Source organism: Loxodonta africana, chromosome 25 (assembly GCF_030014295.1).
Source record: "Loxodonta africana isolate mLoxAfr1 chromosome 25, mLoxAfr1.hap2, whole genome shotgun sequence".
NCBI classification, from domain to species: Eukaryota; Metazoa; Chordata; class Mammalia; order Proboscidea; family Elephantidae; genus Loxodonta; species Loxodonta africana.
In genome coordinates this window covers 36920522-36936492 of record NC_087366.1, presented here as the reverse complement: position 1 = coordinate 36936492, position 15971 = coordinate 36920522, and the positions used below count along the sequence as shown (strand labels likewise).

The following is a 15971-nucleotide window of genomic DNA, read 5'->3' as shown; positions in this document are numbered from 1 at the left end:
ATGGCAGACAAATTGGCCACATTTCCAAGACAAATAAAACTTCTCCAGTGGATGATGATCTAATGTGTGAAAACTTTATTGTACCTTCTAGGTCCCTCTAGGTCCAGTCTAAGTAACTTACATAGCTAGAGACCACCTCAGCTGACCAGGTACACCTCATTAACCCTGACGTTAAGCTACAGTATAGTCACAGAGCATTACACAATCGTGCATGAGTAAATTATTCATCCTCCAGCCTCAGCCTTTCCAGGCTATTTCAGTCTAGTCAGAGCATGTTCCTGAACTCAGTACTTTGGTGCCAGAATAGGGGCCAGTTTCCTGGATATCTCTGGGATTCACTTTAGACCAGCGATAGAGCTCATCCTGCAATGTCCTTTTTCTCAGGAAATGCATGCTGAAGTATTTAACAGTGAAGCATCATGATATCTGCACTTTACTTTAAAGTGGTTCAGCCACAGCAGAGAAGTATGTGTGTATACAGAGAGAGAAAGCAAATATGGCAAAAATGTTAATAGTTGGTGAATCTAGGTGACTTGGGTGTTCATTTTCAACTCTTTTGTAAGTTTGAAGATTTGCTAAATAAAAAGGGGGAAATTTTACCTTCCTCTCTTGTGTTCAGGACGGTGTTTCTGGCAGTAGGTACTAATAATGGAAAGTACTGACTAGAACAGTGCGTGGCCATTTTATTTGGTTCACTAAATAAGGGGCACTGTGGGCTAATCCTACCTTCATTGCTAACTGCCTGATAAGAATCTGCATGAATCCAATTCTCAAAGTGTGGAAATGGATCCAGTCCTCACCTTCCCACTCTGTCCTCATTACCAGCTGCTCCCATGGCACTCTTTCAGCCCCAGCCACCCAGAGCCAAATCAAAGTTCACGTGTTGGAAGGACACCTTGTAGACTGCCAGATGGGCAGATGTCATCCCCTGCTGGCTCTCACTGTTCCTGTGGGTTCATTAATTCACTGGAATGATACAGGATTCATGAAGAGTACACCATATTTGTGGCTGCAACTTTATTACAACCTAAAAGGATACAAATGAAAAGACACATAGGGTGAGATCTGGGAGAGGTCACAGCACAGAACTTCCATGCAAAGAAGTATATGCTACTCTCTCCTGTGCCTGGTAACCAGTCAGGAAGCTCATCTGAACCTTAGGGCTCTGGGCTCTTATCAGCCTCACCATGTGGTCATGAGAGATTACATCATACCTGGGGAGGCTTAGCATCGGGCCCCAGGTGGTCCCTGTTGGTCTGGTCAGCCCCCCATTCATTAGCCTCAGGTGTTCGTATAGCTGGACTGTACCGAGAACAAAAGCAAAGTCGTTTCCTGCAAGGTGGTTCCACATCTTGCATTTACTAAGACTTAATGCCTATAGCTTTATGGTCTTTATTTCCCCTCAGGCTTTAAGTTAAATTGGCTTTTAATTTTTTATTACTTCTGAATAATATTTTTTCTCTTAAAAACGTGGAGATTTTTAACTGACAGTACCTTGGGAGTGGAATTATGAATGATTTTTCTTTTTATATATCTGTTTTCTAAATCTTCTGAAATAAATACTAGCTTTATAAAAAAAAAAACTCTTTAAAATAAAAAAATGCTCTTTACTATTATACAAATCCTATTTTGTGTTTGATTTTACATCGATAGTGTGTTTTGCTGCTGCAAGCCTAGCTCACAAAAAGAATGATGATGATCAGTTTGCCTGGATATTGTCAGCAGAGAACAACAGAAGAAAACCAGATAGTTTAGTCCATTGAGAGGGGCAAGGAGGTTATTTGTTCCTCATCCTATTCCCTCAACACTTAATAGACTCCCAGAGTAGTATGTGAGCAGTATGGCTTGTCAGTGAGGAAATCTCTCATACTGTTTTCATTGTGTGACTCACTGAATTAAGATCTCAGTGGGGGTCACAGATTTAAATGAAGACTGCTGTGTGTTGCTCTTAAAAGATTTCTTTCTCTAATTTCATGTTTTCCTTCATAGCACAGTTGAAACCTGAAACTAATTTCGATAGAAAGCAGGCAGTTTTGCTTCACCTGAGTCACTAGAGACATCACTGTTAGTAGTATGGATACTTACATATTTCTTATTTATGAAAAGCTGAATTTTTTAGATATAGTCTTTTTTTTTAAGCCACAAGAAGTTCTGATTATAGGCAGAAAAATACATATTTAAGCTGTTCGGTTGGTTTGGATGAGAAATTAGAAGCATGACATAAAAACGTTAACAACATGCAAAAGAGGTTGCAGATAGCTTGCTTTTATCGTAGGTGAGGTAACTTACGATGTCTCATTTTCCGACTTGGTACCATGCTAGGGTTTTTTTTTTTTAACTTTTGTTTTGGTTTTATGATCTTAGCAGGGAATTGCTATAAACAAGTCGTTTTGCATCTCAAGAGATTCCTGGTGTTAAGATTATCTTATATCAGAGAATCAAAAGTAGGTACGTGAGAAGAGAAGTGGGGAGAAATAGAGATTCAACTGTGACAAGGAGCGGGAGAGAGGGAGAAGATCCAGCTCTTCTCTTGCATAATAACAAAAACGCAGAAGGGTTGTTTAAGTTCAGGGAATGCATCAAAATCATTGTTGAAGCCAAAGAATTGTTCTGCTAATTACTCAGTTTAATCAGCATTGTTGACACTTGCGTCATGACCCAGTCACAGACAAAAGAGAAACCGTGCTAGGGAGGAGCCACCCTGAAATTGGAAGTCAAATGAGAAATTTGAATTGATTGGATGGGACAGAGAATTACTTGTTTTGTTATATTTTCTAGATTTGCAGTTTCAAGGTGAGGCATCTTTATTTGGTCGCTGTAATGTACCTTTGGTATGGTTCATTTGAAACTGCAGTTACTAAGATTACCAGTGACCTAGTTGCCAACTCCAGGGAACATGTTTTTGCGCTTGTCCCAGTTGATTACTCTTTTCTCTTGGCTTATATGATACACATTGTTTTGGTTTAGCCAACTCTGGCCTAGTCCTTCCCTGTATATCTTCTCTTTGCTTTCCTCATAAGTATTATCATTGGTAATTGATTACCTAGCTTCTGTTCATTTTATACATTCTTCATAGGTATTTTTATTTATTACCTCTTGTATGCTGATGGCTGTTTTATCTGTAACTAGAGCCCAAACTTATCTCACGAACTCCAGACACACTTCTGTCTACTGAACATCCCCACCTGCATGTCCCATGGCATTATAAAAGTAATATCTTTTCCATACCATCCATTCTTATCTCCTCCTGTGTTCTCAGTCTTGGGTACTGGTACCTCCTTTTTCTCAGTTACCAAGCCAGCGACATGGGATTTATCCTCCACTCTGATGTTCAAGCACTCCCCAGATCCTATCAGTTCTTTCTGCTGATCAGTTCCTTCCAAACTTCAGCACTATTGAAGTTTTAGAAGAAAGTGAAATTACCCAAGGACAAGAGGTTGTTGTTGCAGGAGAAAGCCATATGGTTAACTAAAAACAGCGTCATATAATCAAGGGTCTATCTAGGACTTAGTTTTCAGGTCCAAACACTCACTTTCCTGTTCTCTTAGAAATGATCAGATTCTCAGTTGAAGGACACTATGTAAATTTGCAGATGAATATATAAACCAGAGTGTTAATTCATTCGGCTTTAAAGGGCATTAGCTCAGTAGAGTGATATGAATACTCATGACCCTTGTCCAGGGAACTCCCTCCTGTTATATCAAAAAATCAGGGCACCTAAAAAAATAAATCTGAACAGTGTGTGGCTTGGCATTGAATTTGATTACAACAATGGGAGGTGATTGTTTAAGAGCTATTTCAATCAGGCAGGATGTGACTGGAATGCTTTTTATCTTCCAAATACAGTATCTTTCTCCCCCTTGATGTCCATACAAATTGCCAGAATATCTCTCTTAACCCAGCTCTCCTGTAGTAGTTTCTTGATACAGTGTTTTGAAGTATTGATTTTACTAATTGTTTTCTCTGATGTAGGGATTTAATAAGTGGCAGTCTGAATTCCCGTATCTGTTTGCTGTCCAGCCACTACATAGGTGCTTAACTTTTCCTCGCCTACGCTTTTGTAATAGCCGGATTACCACTCCCCCCGTCAGCCTTCTCCACACTGCTGCCATTCTACTCCTGGAGTGACCTTTCGAAAACTGCACATATGACTGTCACTCTTTTGCTTGCAACCTTCATTACTTCTGCACAGCCTTCAAGATAAAGGACAGACTGTATTACAGCCTACACAGCCTTTCATGATTTGACCTGCTCACTTCCAGCCCCCCTTTTACCTCTCCTTTCCTTGACCTTGTACGTCAGCAATATTCAACTACTTTAACATTTTTTTTCCTGAATATGCTGTGTTTTTCCACATCTGTGCTTCTTGATGTGTTATTTTATCTGCCTCACACTTTTCTGACTTGCACTCTTTCAACAAGACTTAGCTTAATTCTTATGGTCATTTGAAATTCTGTCGGATCTCCCCAAACAGAATTACTTTCCTTCATTATTGAACCTGTCATAGCATGTTTTCATTATTTGACGATATGGGCCATTTCATTTTTTTAAATCCTTGAACACAAAGCCCATAGCCTGATAAACAGTAGCCCTCAAATGTTTTTAAAAAGGGGTCAGTTCACTTTCTGTGTTCCTTCTAGTGGTAATAAAGCTTCTGTTTTGCTGAGCACAGAGGCTGTATTTACATACATTATCACTAATCCTCAAAACAACCCTCATTTTCTCTTTTTAAAGATTAGGAAATGATAACTCTGACCTCCAAGGTCACATTGCTACCAGGTAACCTGATCCTAGGGCTCCAGCTCCAGAACCCACGTTCTTTCTCAAACAGTATGCTTTCCTTTAATTATATTTAGCAGGTGTTGCTTGTTCGCTTTTATTTTTTAAATAATTTAAGCAAGTTTTAAAATAGCAATTCCTAATGTTCACATGTGAATAAAGTATGTTTCAGGGAATAAACTGATTCTTGGAAAACCTTAAGGAAAAGTTAAACTTTTTACCAATTTATTGAGATGTAATTCACATGCCATACAATTCACCCTTTTACAGTGTACAGTTTAGTAGCTTTTAGAATACTTACAGAGTTGTGCAGCATACCCGTTAGCATTTATTCTCCATTCCCCCAGCCCCTCTAGCCTCCGGCAGCCACTCATGTGCATTCTGTCTCTATGGATTTGCCTGTTCTGGAAACCCTGGTGGTGTAGTGATTAAGAGCTATGGCTGCTAACCAAAAGGTTGGCAGTTCGAATCCACCAGGCACTTATAGGAAACCCTGTGGGCCAGTTCTACCCTGTCCTATAGGGTCGCTATGAGTCGGAATCGACTCAATGGCAACAGGGGTGAGGTTTTTTTTTTTTTGGCCATTTCATATAAATGGAATCATAGAAGATGTGGTCCTTCATGACTGGCTTCTTTGACGTAGTGTAGTATTTTCAAGGTATTTCCATGTTGTGGCATATATCAGTACTTCTTTCTTTTTTATTGTCAAATAATATTCCATTATATGAACATACCATTTTTTGTCTATCCGCTATTAGACGGGCATTTGGCTTGTTCTGCGTGTTGTTTTGGCTCTTCTGCATAATGCTGCTGGGAACATTCACGGACAAATTTTTATGTGGCCATATGCTTTCATCTCTCTCGAGGAAATAAGTGGAATGCTGGGTCATACGGTAACTCTGTGCTTAACCATTTGAGGAGCCGCCACACTGTCTTCTGAAGCGGTGGCACCTTCCAGATTCTTACCAACAGTGTATGAAGGTTCCAGTTTTCCACATCCAGTGCTTGTTATCTGGATTTTTTTTAGCATTGCCGTCCTAGTGAGTGAGAAGTGGTGACTATCTTTTTGTGGTTTGTATCTGCATGCCTCTCATGGCTAATGATGCTGAGCATCTTTTCATGTGCATATTTGCCATTTGTATATCTTCTTTGGAAAAATGTCTATTCAAATCCTTTGTGCATGTTTCGATTGCACTATTTGTCTTTATTATTTAGCTGTAAGAGTTTGTCGTATATTCTAGATGCAAATTCCTTATCAAGCACAGTGAACACGTCTGAGAGCCGAAACTCAACGGGACTGTCTTGTTTTTCCAGGTCTCCCAAGTTTTCCACATTTGGCAGGGTGCACTGGGGTTTTTAGCCTTACCACTTTTTTTTTTTTATTGTGCTTTAGCTAAAAGTTTACAGAGCAAATTAGCTTCTCATTAAACAATACACTATTCTTTTGTGACATTGGTTGCCAACCCCACAGCATGTCAACACTCTCCCTTTCTTGACCTTGGGTTCCCCATTACCAGCTTTCCTGTCCCCTCCTGCCTTCTCGTCCTTGCCCCTGGGCTGGTGTGCCCCTTTAGTCTTGTTTTATTTTATGGGCCTGTCTAATCTTTGGCTAAGGGTGAACCTCAGAAGTGATTTGAGTACTGAGTTAAAAGGGTGTTCGGGGCTATTACTCTCAGGGTTTCCCCAGTCTCTGTCAGGCCAGTAAGTCTGGTCTTTTTTGTGAGTTAGAATTTTATGCTACATTTTTCTCCAACTCTGTCCGGGACCCTCTATTGTGATCCCTGTCAGAGCAGTCAGTGGTGATAGCCAGGCACCACCTAGTTGTGCTGGGCTCAGTCTGGTGGAGGTTGTGGTTGGTGGTGGTCCATTAGTCCTGTGGACTAATCTTTCCCTTGTGTCTTTCGTTTTCTTCATTCTCCCTTGTTTCAGATCGGGTGGAACTAGTGGAGTGTCTGAGATGCTGCTTACAAACTTTTAAGACCCCTCCCTAGTAACCACCAAAGATTGTTTCATTCTGTGTAAACCTTTTCATGAGTCTTTATAATAGTGGTCTCATACAGTATTTGTCGTTTGTGATTGCAGTCTTACCAGTTTTCTGTCACTCTGGAAAGTATTTGAGTTTCTCTTCTCTGGCGAGTTTCTACCTTATCCAGGTTCCGGGGTTCGCAGGTTTTACTGTATATGAATTGCGATACACCTTTTTTAAAGAAAGACTGTTTTAATGTAAATATAGACTATCTCTTTATCATTATCCAGAAGAATTTGTTGGAAAACTACCTAACTAGATTAGGTTTTTACTTCTTAGATTGTGTATCGGGGTTGCTAAGTGTGTTACAGTTGCAGCTGTGAATCTAATGTATTTATGTGTATGACATGCATGGCCTTTATAACATACAGAATGAAACTGTGAGGTCCATTCACACGTGCACTTACTTGTTGTATAATATGGTTTATTTAGTAAAACTGCAAAGTACCATACCACATAACTTGTCTTCTAATGTTTATTGATTTTATAAATTTGTGTAGCAGCTCCAACTCGGCCTCCATTAAGCAAAGGAAAGGCACCGTAGACTGTTAGTCTTTAGGAACACCCTGGCACCAAAAGTAGTTCTGGGTAAGGTACGTAACTAAGTGCGTGAAAACAGGCCCTGCGACATGGACTCCAGTGCTGTGGAGCCTGAGCACCGTCTGTTTGAGGAGAGGACTGAAGTTGCAGTGAAACTGCCTCCAGCCTCAGCTCCTGATACAGCAGCAGGGGACCAGGAAATGAGACTAAAAAGGTGAAGCACATGGCTTCATTTGGGGGAAGAGCTGGAACTTCCTTAGGTCTTACACCAACTTGATATCAGATAAAAAAAAAAATTAAGTTTCTAGACTTAAGCTTTGTTATCTAAGTTTTTACAAGACTCTTTGGAAAGAAGTTGAAGTCTGAGGAGTGTCAGCTGCCAGGAAGGAGAGGAGGCAGTGGGAAAACCGTCCTTCTCAGTGGAGCCAGCTAATGCCAGGGCAGCTGGCTAAGGCCCTTTCAGGGCCCTGTGCTGTCACTGTTCATAATGACGCCTGCTGGCGTAAAGCACAGCTTTGGGGTGTCTGCCAGGTCTGCTCAAAGGAACCCTAGGGCTCTACAAAGTACGTGAGGAGTTTCACAAGTAATGACGATAAAGATACAGAGTTGAATATAAAGTGACGGTTAAGCTGCCTGAGGAATCTTGACTCTTACAGTGTTTTTAATCTGTTTTGATAAAGAAGAAAGGTTTTATTGCTTTAAAAAGTTTGCAAACCACTAAGCTAGATTATTGGACAAATTCAATTTCGTACAGTTACTTTATAATGCTAGATAAATGAGACATCGCTGTAAATTACTTTACCTCTTAATTTTAATACATGAATTTTTTTTTTTTTTTAGGATACTAGGGCTATACTTTTCATCTCATGCTCTGTACCAAAATTAATTCTCATTGATTTTGAGTTCAGCCTGTTTATTCAGTAAGCATTTTTGAGTACGTTATGTTTCATGCCTTCCCAGCAGCTGGGGATATAGTGCGCAATAAGACAGACAAGATCCCAGCACTCAGGGTACTAGCATTCTAGCGGGAGCAGTTAAACGATAGAAAAATAAACAAAAATATCAGAGTGGTGAGTGCCATGAAGAAAATAAAGCAGGTTGACTGATGGAGAGAAACTGGGACTTGGCTGCCTTCTGTTGGCTCAGTCTCTGGAGAAGGCCTCCCTGAGGAGATGACAGTGGAACTGAAATGGAGTGGTACTCGGGGCCTGCCATGCACACACCTTACAAACAGAAACCAAGCAGAAGTTAGGAGAAATTCAAATTTAAATGTGTAGCAAAGCTGGGGTTTGTAACTTTCTTAGCAAGTGTAGCTTTCTAAGCTCAGAGTTTAATAGTAATCGCAAAGGAAAGGCTTGTTCGATTTGACAAGGTAAAATTTATGGACTTTGGAATTGCAAGATAAAATAACATAATACAGTGAAACTTGTGAGAGCTGGAACTCGACAGGACTGTCTTGTTTTTCCAGGTCTTGCAAGTTTTCAGCCTTTGAGGGGATGCAATCTTGCCACTTTTCTATCACTCGTTTTAGTGGGAAATGTTTGAGTTTTTCTTCCACAACAGGTTTCTGCTTTGCGTAGGCTCTGGCTTTTGCAGGTTTTACTGTATTAAATGGCAAGCAATTCTGAAAAAACAGTTCAGCATGTAAAATATGTAGAGGATTAAGATAATCAGTTTATAAAATTATCTTACAGATTAATAAGAAAAATATAAAACTCAGTGGCTACATGGCAGAGAAGGGCGACAAGGCAATTTCCAGAAATGCATAAACACACTAGGAATCAAAGAAGCAAAATTAAATGAGAAACATTTTTTTAATCTGCTGAATTAGCCTCAACTTCTTTTATTTTACTAATATTCCATACTAGGGAAAGTACAATACAATTGGCATTCCCATAAATTGCAGTTTGACAATGTGTATCAAAATCCACACACAAAAAAATATCTATTTCTTGTCCCAGTAATTTCACTTCTGGAAATTTATTTTACATAAAAAAACAAAGTGTTGGAGAAAAGTGATCATTTGCCCCAAAACATGCCTCACATTATTGTAGTAGACATTTGTAGCAACCAAATGCCTGCCAGCAGGGAAATGTTTGAGTAAACCAGGACGCATACACTCGATGGGATGTTATACGTGCATTGAAAAGGAGGGTTGTAACAGATGCAGCGGGGGAAGTACTTGTGATACGAGGACAGGAGGGGACAAGCAGCAGCATGTAAAATTCTATGTATACTCTTTTGTAATTGGTGTTTTTTTCCCTAATGATCCAAAAAGATCCACCAAAAGATTAACAAGCTTGTGTTAGAGTTGTGGGATAAAAATTTTAACTGTGTCTGAGAAAAAAAATACGTTTCTCCCTAAAATTTTACCTAAAAAGTTAATTTAAATGACAGTGAAGGAATCAACTCAGTGTTTATCTTTCCACAAGAGCTTTGAAGGCACAGTTGTGTGGGAGAGCCAAGATCACCAAGGCCTTGCGTCAAGAAATCTTCACAAAGTGACGGTCAATGATGGAGGGGGAGTTCTCAGAATTATTGCTGTAAGTCATCTTTTTTTTTTTTTTTTTTAATGGTTGGGAGATGCCATTTTTGTTTAACATTTTTTATATTTTTAATACATAAAAGTGTAGCTACATATACTTTTACACCAGCACAGGCAATATGGATTGTGTACGTTTTGGAACAAATGTAGTGGAAGATACTGTTGAGTCACCATGGTAAAGACTTAAAAACTCAAATGTTTTATATGATTTTGTAATTCCAGTGTTAGTGAATATACAGTCTTCCCTTAAGATCGGTACAGTTGTAAAGTTAGGCAGTTTTATTTCTCAGTAATTTTTGTTACCATTCTTTAAGAACACTTATTGAATATTCACTGTCTCACCTTGATAGTAAAATGTCAGTTACAACACTATCAAAAACAACATTGGAAAATACGATTGACTACCTGCTGTCATTTATATTGCTAAAAGCAGCACTGGGGTTTCTGGCTCATATTTTCCATTTATTCATATCTGCCTCAAATTTAAAGCAGTTTGATAGGTAAATTTCACCAGTAAATGTAGAGTAATAAACAAGATCTAGGTGGACTTAAAATGATGAACTTTAAATAAAACGAGTGTTGTGTGTGATGGTGTTATAGACACAATTTTCTGTTCTCCTTAATGCTCTGGTCTGATGATTGGGAAAGCACTTGGCGTTTAAATGCGGACGCTTAGTAGATTTTCCATAAATAGTAACACTTATTCACATGAATTAATTCCTGAGTTTGAAGTTAATATCATTCAATATATTGTCACTCCATTCTAAAAACATTTACTGCACAGCTATTATAAACCGGACACCAAAAAACCAAATTCAGTGCCGTCAAGTTGATTCCGACTCACAGTGACCCTATACACAGTGGGAGGCAAAATAGGCCAAGTAGCAGCCCCGAATGGAGCTTACGGTGCTAGTAAGAAAGCAAGCTATTAAACAGACACACGGATTCTCATGTCATTTCAAATTTCGCCTTATAGGCCATGTTAAGAATTTAGTATTTCATTCTTTATTGTGAAAAGTTCTTTATTTAAAGTAGAAAATTTTATGGAATTTAATTATGGTTTTTTGTTTCTTTTCCCTTTATTATGTTTCCACATTTCTTTTTTTGAAATTTAATAATCCCAAATGTGCCGGAGTTATGAAGTATTGAGTTGGTTACATAGAAGGAACTAAGATTACTTCTGAGCTGAGGACTAGGTTCAAGTGTAAAGACAAATGATGTGCTTTGGGGGTAAATATAGTTGCAAAGGGCCAAAAATAGCTTAGATACTCAGCTAATCTTTAAAAAAAAATCACGTAACTTTGTAGCCTATTCTAAGAAACCCCGTGTTCAAATGAAGGTTTTCATTATATATGCGTAGAGCTGAAGCGATGATGATTGAAAGTCTAAAAGATCTAAATTAAAAGCCAAACTGTAGACTTTTAGAGAGAAGTTAATAAACAAAAAGTATCAAGTTCTAAACAAGCCAAAAAATAATGTATACAATGAAAAAAAGTAAGAGTATACAGTCTTTTATTGGTCACACAACTGAACTCTGTAGCGTCCACCTTTAGTAATTCCCTCAGCATTCAGCTACAAACCATGTTTTAAAGTAAATGATGATTGCCTTGGAACAGTCTTTCTACTTGCTTTAAAACAATGCTTTGTACTGTACAACCCTGCTGAAAGAGGAAGAGCCAAGCAGTAGCCCTCTTGATAACATGAGTGTGTAGAAGAAATACTATAAAGGCGCTGAGCCAAACCTCTGACAGTCTGATCCATTTTGCAGCAGCTGGAGAATAGCTTTGGTAGATGTACCATATTGATGGGCAACACACAGAAATAAAGCATTTCATTTTGACTAAGAGCATTGGGTAACTTGTGAGGTGAAGAGAGGTAAATCTCTAATAATAAAAGATCCTCTAACCTTAGAGGTAGAAAGGGCTGTTGTTGGCCTTTGGCATCATCATCTCTGGGCACTTCAAAAACATCAATAATCGGTAGGTTGCTGTCTGAACTGTTTGAGCAGACTGTTCATTTACAGGGGGTCTTCTCTGCGTGGTAACCTAACTTTAAAATGTGCCTAGAGATATTTGAACTAATGGGAATTTTCATTCTGCAAAGAAACAAAGATGGTACTAATTTTATTTTAAAGTGGTAGGATTGGGTTGTAAAATGAGATTGGTTTTTGTGCCATTATGGTAGCAAGTACAAGAGCCTGATTCTGCATAAGTTGGAATTCTGACCATGGTGTAGACTGGTGAGTATGCCTAATGTTTAGTATCATGATTAAATAACAAAGAATATGAAAATACTGTATACCATTCCCATACTATATACTTCTAGTATACCAGCATCTTAGATGGATCTGTGTGCTGGGAGACATGACTTTTGCCACATCGTTTTAAAAATATAATAAATATATTTTTAGTAAAGAAACATACCGAGTACTTCTATTCTCATTCTTTCAGGCTGGGGAGGGCGCATTGCCTCATGAATTCATGGAAGGTGTGGAGGGAGTTGCAGGAGGTTTTATTTATACTGTTCAGGGTAAGTCTGTTGGTTTGAAGTTGAGAAGCCTATAGAAGCTCATGTACGTAATCTAACTTTACACTTTGACATAAAAGATGTATTTTTTTTTAATAGTGGCTTTATTGAGATATAATTCACATACCATACAATTCTCCCTTTTAAAATGTACAATTCAGTGGTTGTTAGCACATTCACAGAGTTCTACAACCATCACCACTATCCAATTCCAGAACATTTCCATTACCCCACAAAGAAGCACGGTACCCTTTGGCAGTCATGTCCTTTTCTCCCATCTCCCCACCCCCTGGCAACCACTAATCTACCTTCTTTCTCTGTAGATTTGCCCATTCTGGACATTGCATATAAATGGAGTCATACAATATGTGGTCTTTATGGCTGGCTTCTTTCACTCAGCATAGTGTTTTTAAGGTTTATCTATGTTATAGCATGAATCACTACTTCATTTTTTATGGCTACATACTATTCCATCACACAGCTATACCACATTTTATTTATCCGTTGAATGATATTTGGGATGCTTCCACCTTTTAGCTATTATGAATTATGCTGCTATGAACATTTGTGAACAAGTTTTTGTGTGAACGTATGTTTTCATTTCTCTTGGATAAATAGGAGTGGAATGCTGGATCATATGGCAACTGTTCGACCATTTGAGGAGCTACCAGACAGTTGGCCAAAGCAGCCATACCCATTTTCACCAGCAGTGCACGAGGGTTTCAGTTCCTCAATACCCTCACCAACACTACCTATTTTTGTCTTTTTTATTCTAGCCATCCTAGTGGAAGTGGTATCTCATTGTGATTTGGATTTGCATTTCCCTGATGGCTAAAGATGTTGAGCATCTTTTTATGTGCTTATTCGCCATTCTGGAGAAGTATCTGTTCAAATCCTTTAAAAGCAAAAAAAAAAACAAACCTGTTGGCATCAAGGCGATTCCGACTCATAGCGACTATTGGACAGAGTAGAACTGCCCCATAAGGGTTTCCAAGGAGCTCCTGGTGGATTCAAACTGCAGACCTTTTGGTTAGCAGCCATAGCTATTAAACACTATGCCACCAGGGTTTCCTTCAAATCTTTTGCCCAATTTCAATTGGGTTGTTTATCTTTTATTGTTGATTATAAGAGTTCTTTATCTATGCTGGATACTAGACCTTTATGAGATGTGATTTGCAAATATTTTCTCTCATGCTATGGATTATCTTTTCACTTTATTCATGGTGTCTTTTAACCCACAAAAGTTTTAATTTTGGTGCGGTCCGATTTAGTCTATTTTTTTTTTCTTCTTTGGTTGCTTGTGCTTTTGGTGTCATACCTAAGAAATCATCGTCTATTCCTAGGTCACAAAGATTTACATCTCTGTTTACTTTTAAGGATGTTATAATTTTTAGCACTTACATATATGTCTTTGGTCCATTTTTTTTTTTTAATTTTTTATTGTGCTTTAAGTAAAAGTTTACAAATCAAGTCAGTCTCTCATACAAAAATTTATATACACCTTGCTATATACTCCTAATTGCTCTCCCCCTAATGAGACAGCACACTCCTTCCCTCCACTGTTTTCATGTCCATTCAGCCAGCTTCTGACCCCCTCTGCCCTCTCATCTCCCCTCCAGACAGGAGATGCCATCATAGTCTCATGTGTCTACTTGATCCAAGAAGCTCATTCTTCACCAGTATCATTTTCTGTCCCATATATAGTCAAGTCCGATCCCTGTCTGAAGAGTTAGCTTTGGGAATGGTTCCTGTCTTGGGCTAACAGAAGGTCTGGGGGCCATGACCACCAGGTTCCTTCTAGTCTCAGTAGAACCATTAAGTCTGGTCTTTTAATGAGAATTTGGGTCTGTATCCACTTTTTTTTTATCCACTGCTCTCCTGCTCCCTCAGGGGATCTCTGTTGTATTCCCTGTCAGGGCAGTCATCAGTTGTAGCCGGGTACCATCTACTACTTCTGGTCTCAGGCTGATGTAATCTCTGATTTATGTGGCCCTTTCGGTCTCTTGGGCTCATAATTGCCTTGTGTCTTTGGTGTTCTTCATTCTCCTTTGCTCCAGGTGGGTTGAGACCAATTGATGCATCTTAGATGGCTGCTTACTAGCATTTAAGACCCCAAACACCACTCTCCAAAGTGGGATACAAATGTTTTCTTAATAGATTTTATTATGGCAGTTGACCTAGATGTCTCCTGAAACCATGGTCCCCAAACCCCCACCCCTGCTACGCTGGCCTTTGAAGCAGTTTATTCAGGAAGCTTCTTTGCTTTGGGTTAAGTCCAGTTGTGCTTACGTCTCCTATATTGTGTTGTCTTTCCCTTCACCTAAAATACTTCTTGTCTACTACCTAATTAGTGAATACCCTTCTCCCTCCCTCCCCCCTCTCATAACCATCAAAGAATATTTTCTTATCTGTTTAAACTATTTCTCAATAGTTTAAATAGTGGTCTCATACAATATTTGTCCTTTTGCAACTGATTAATTTCACTCAGCATAATGCCTTCCAGCTCCTCCATGTTATGAAATGTTTCATGGATTCATCATTGTTCTTCATCAATATGTAATATTCCATTGTGTGAATATACCATAATTTATCCATTCATCCATTGATGGGCACCTTGGTTGCTTCCATCTTTTTGCTATTATAAACAGTGCTGCAGTGAACATGGGTGTGCATAAATCTGTTTGTGTAAAGGCTCTTATTTCTCTAGGATATATTCCAAGAAGTGGGATTGGTGGATCGAATGGTAGTTCTATTTCTAGATTTCCAAAGTGGTTGTACCATTTTACATTCTCACCAGCAGTGTATAAGTGTTCCAGTCTCTCCACAACCCTGCCAACATTTATTATTTTGTGTTTTTTGGGTTAATGCCAGCCTTGTTGGAGCAAGGTGGAATGTCATTGTAGTTTTGATTTGCATTTCTCTAATGGCTAATGATCGTGAGCATTTCCTCATGTATCTGTTAGCTACCTGAATGTCACCTTTAGTGAAGCGCTGGTTAAATATTAATTTTTTGATGCTTTTGTAAATGGAATTGTTTAATTTCATTTTTAGATTGTTCATTGCTAATGTGTAGAGATAGAGTTGATTTTTTGTATGTTGATTTTGTAGGCTGCAATGTTGCTGAACTTGTTTATTAGCTGTAATGTTTTTGTGTGTGTGTGGATATCTTAGGGTTTTCTACTGTGAATAAGGATTTACCTTTTCTTTTCCAATCTGAATGCCTTCTCTTTTCTTCTCGTCTAATTGCTTTTGCTAGAACCTCCAGTACAGTGTTGAATAGAAGTGGCAAGAACAGATATCCTTACCTTATTCCTGATTTAAGGGGGAATATTTAGGGTTTTTTTTCATTTAGGGTTGGGAGCCCTGGTGGCACAGTGGTTAAGTGTTTGGCTGCTAACCAAGAGATTGGCAGTTTGAATCCACGAGCCACTCATTGGAAACCCTATGGGGCAGTTCTACTCTGCCCTATAGGGTTGTTATGAGTCAGAATTGATTGATGGCAACAGGTTTGGTTTTTGTTTTGTTTTTATTTAGAGTTTGAGCTTGTATGTGTGT

At 38.8% G+C, this 15971-nt stretch overlaps 1 protein-coding gene across 2 annotated transcripts in view; it reads left to right on the top strand.

The window, feature by feature from the left end:
* Nucleotides 1–15971, top strand: part of B3GALNT2 (beta-1,3-N-acetylgalactosaminyltransferase 2) — a 48205-nt gene that overhangs the window by 24348 nt on the left and 7886 nt on the right. For both annotated transcript variants that reach the window (XM_003410903.4, XM_064276694.1), the window contains exons 6-7: nucleotides 9778–9888; nucleotides 12341–12419. In XM_003410903.4, coding sequence (XP_003410951.1) covers nucleotides 9778–9888; nucleotides 12341–12419 — 190 coding nt within the window. The remainder of the gene's footprint in view (nucleotides 1–9777; nucleotides 9889–12340; nucleotides 12420–15971) is intronic.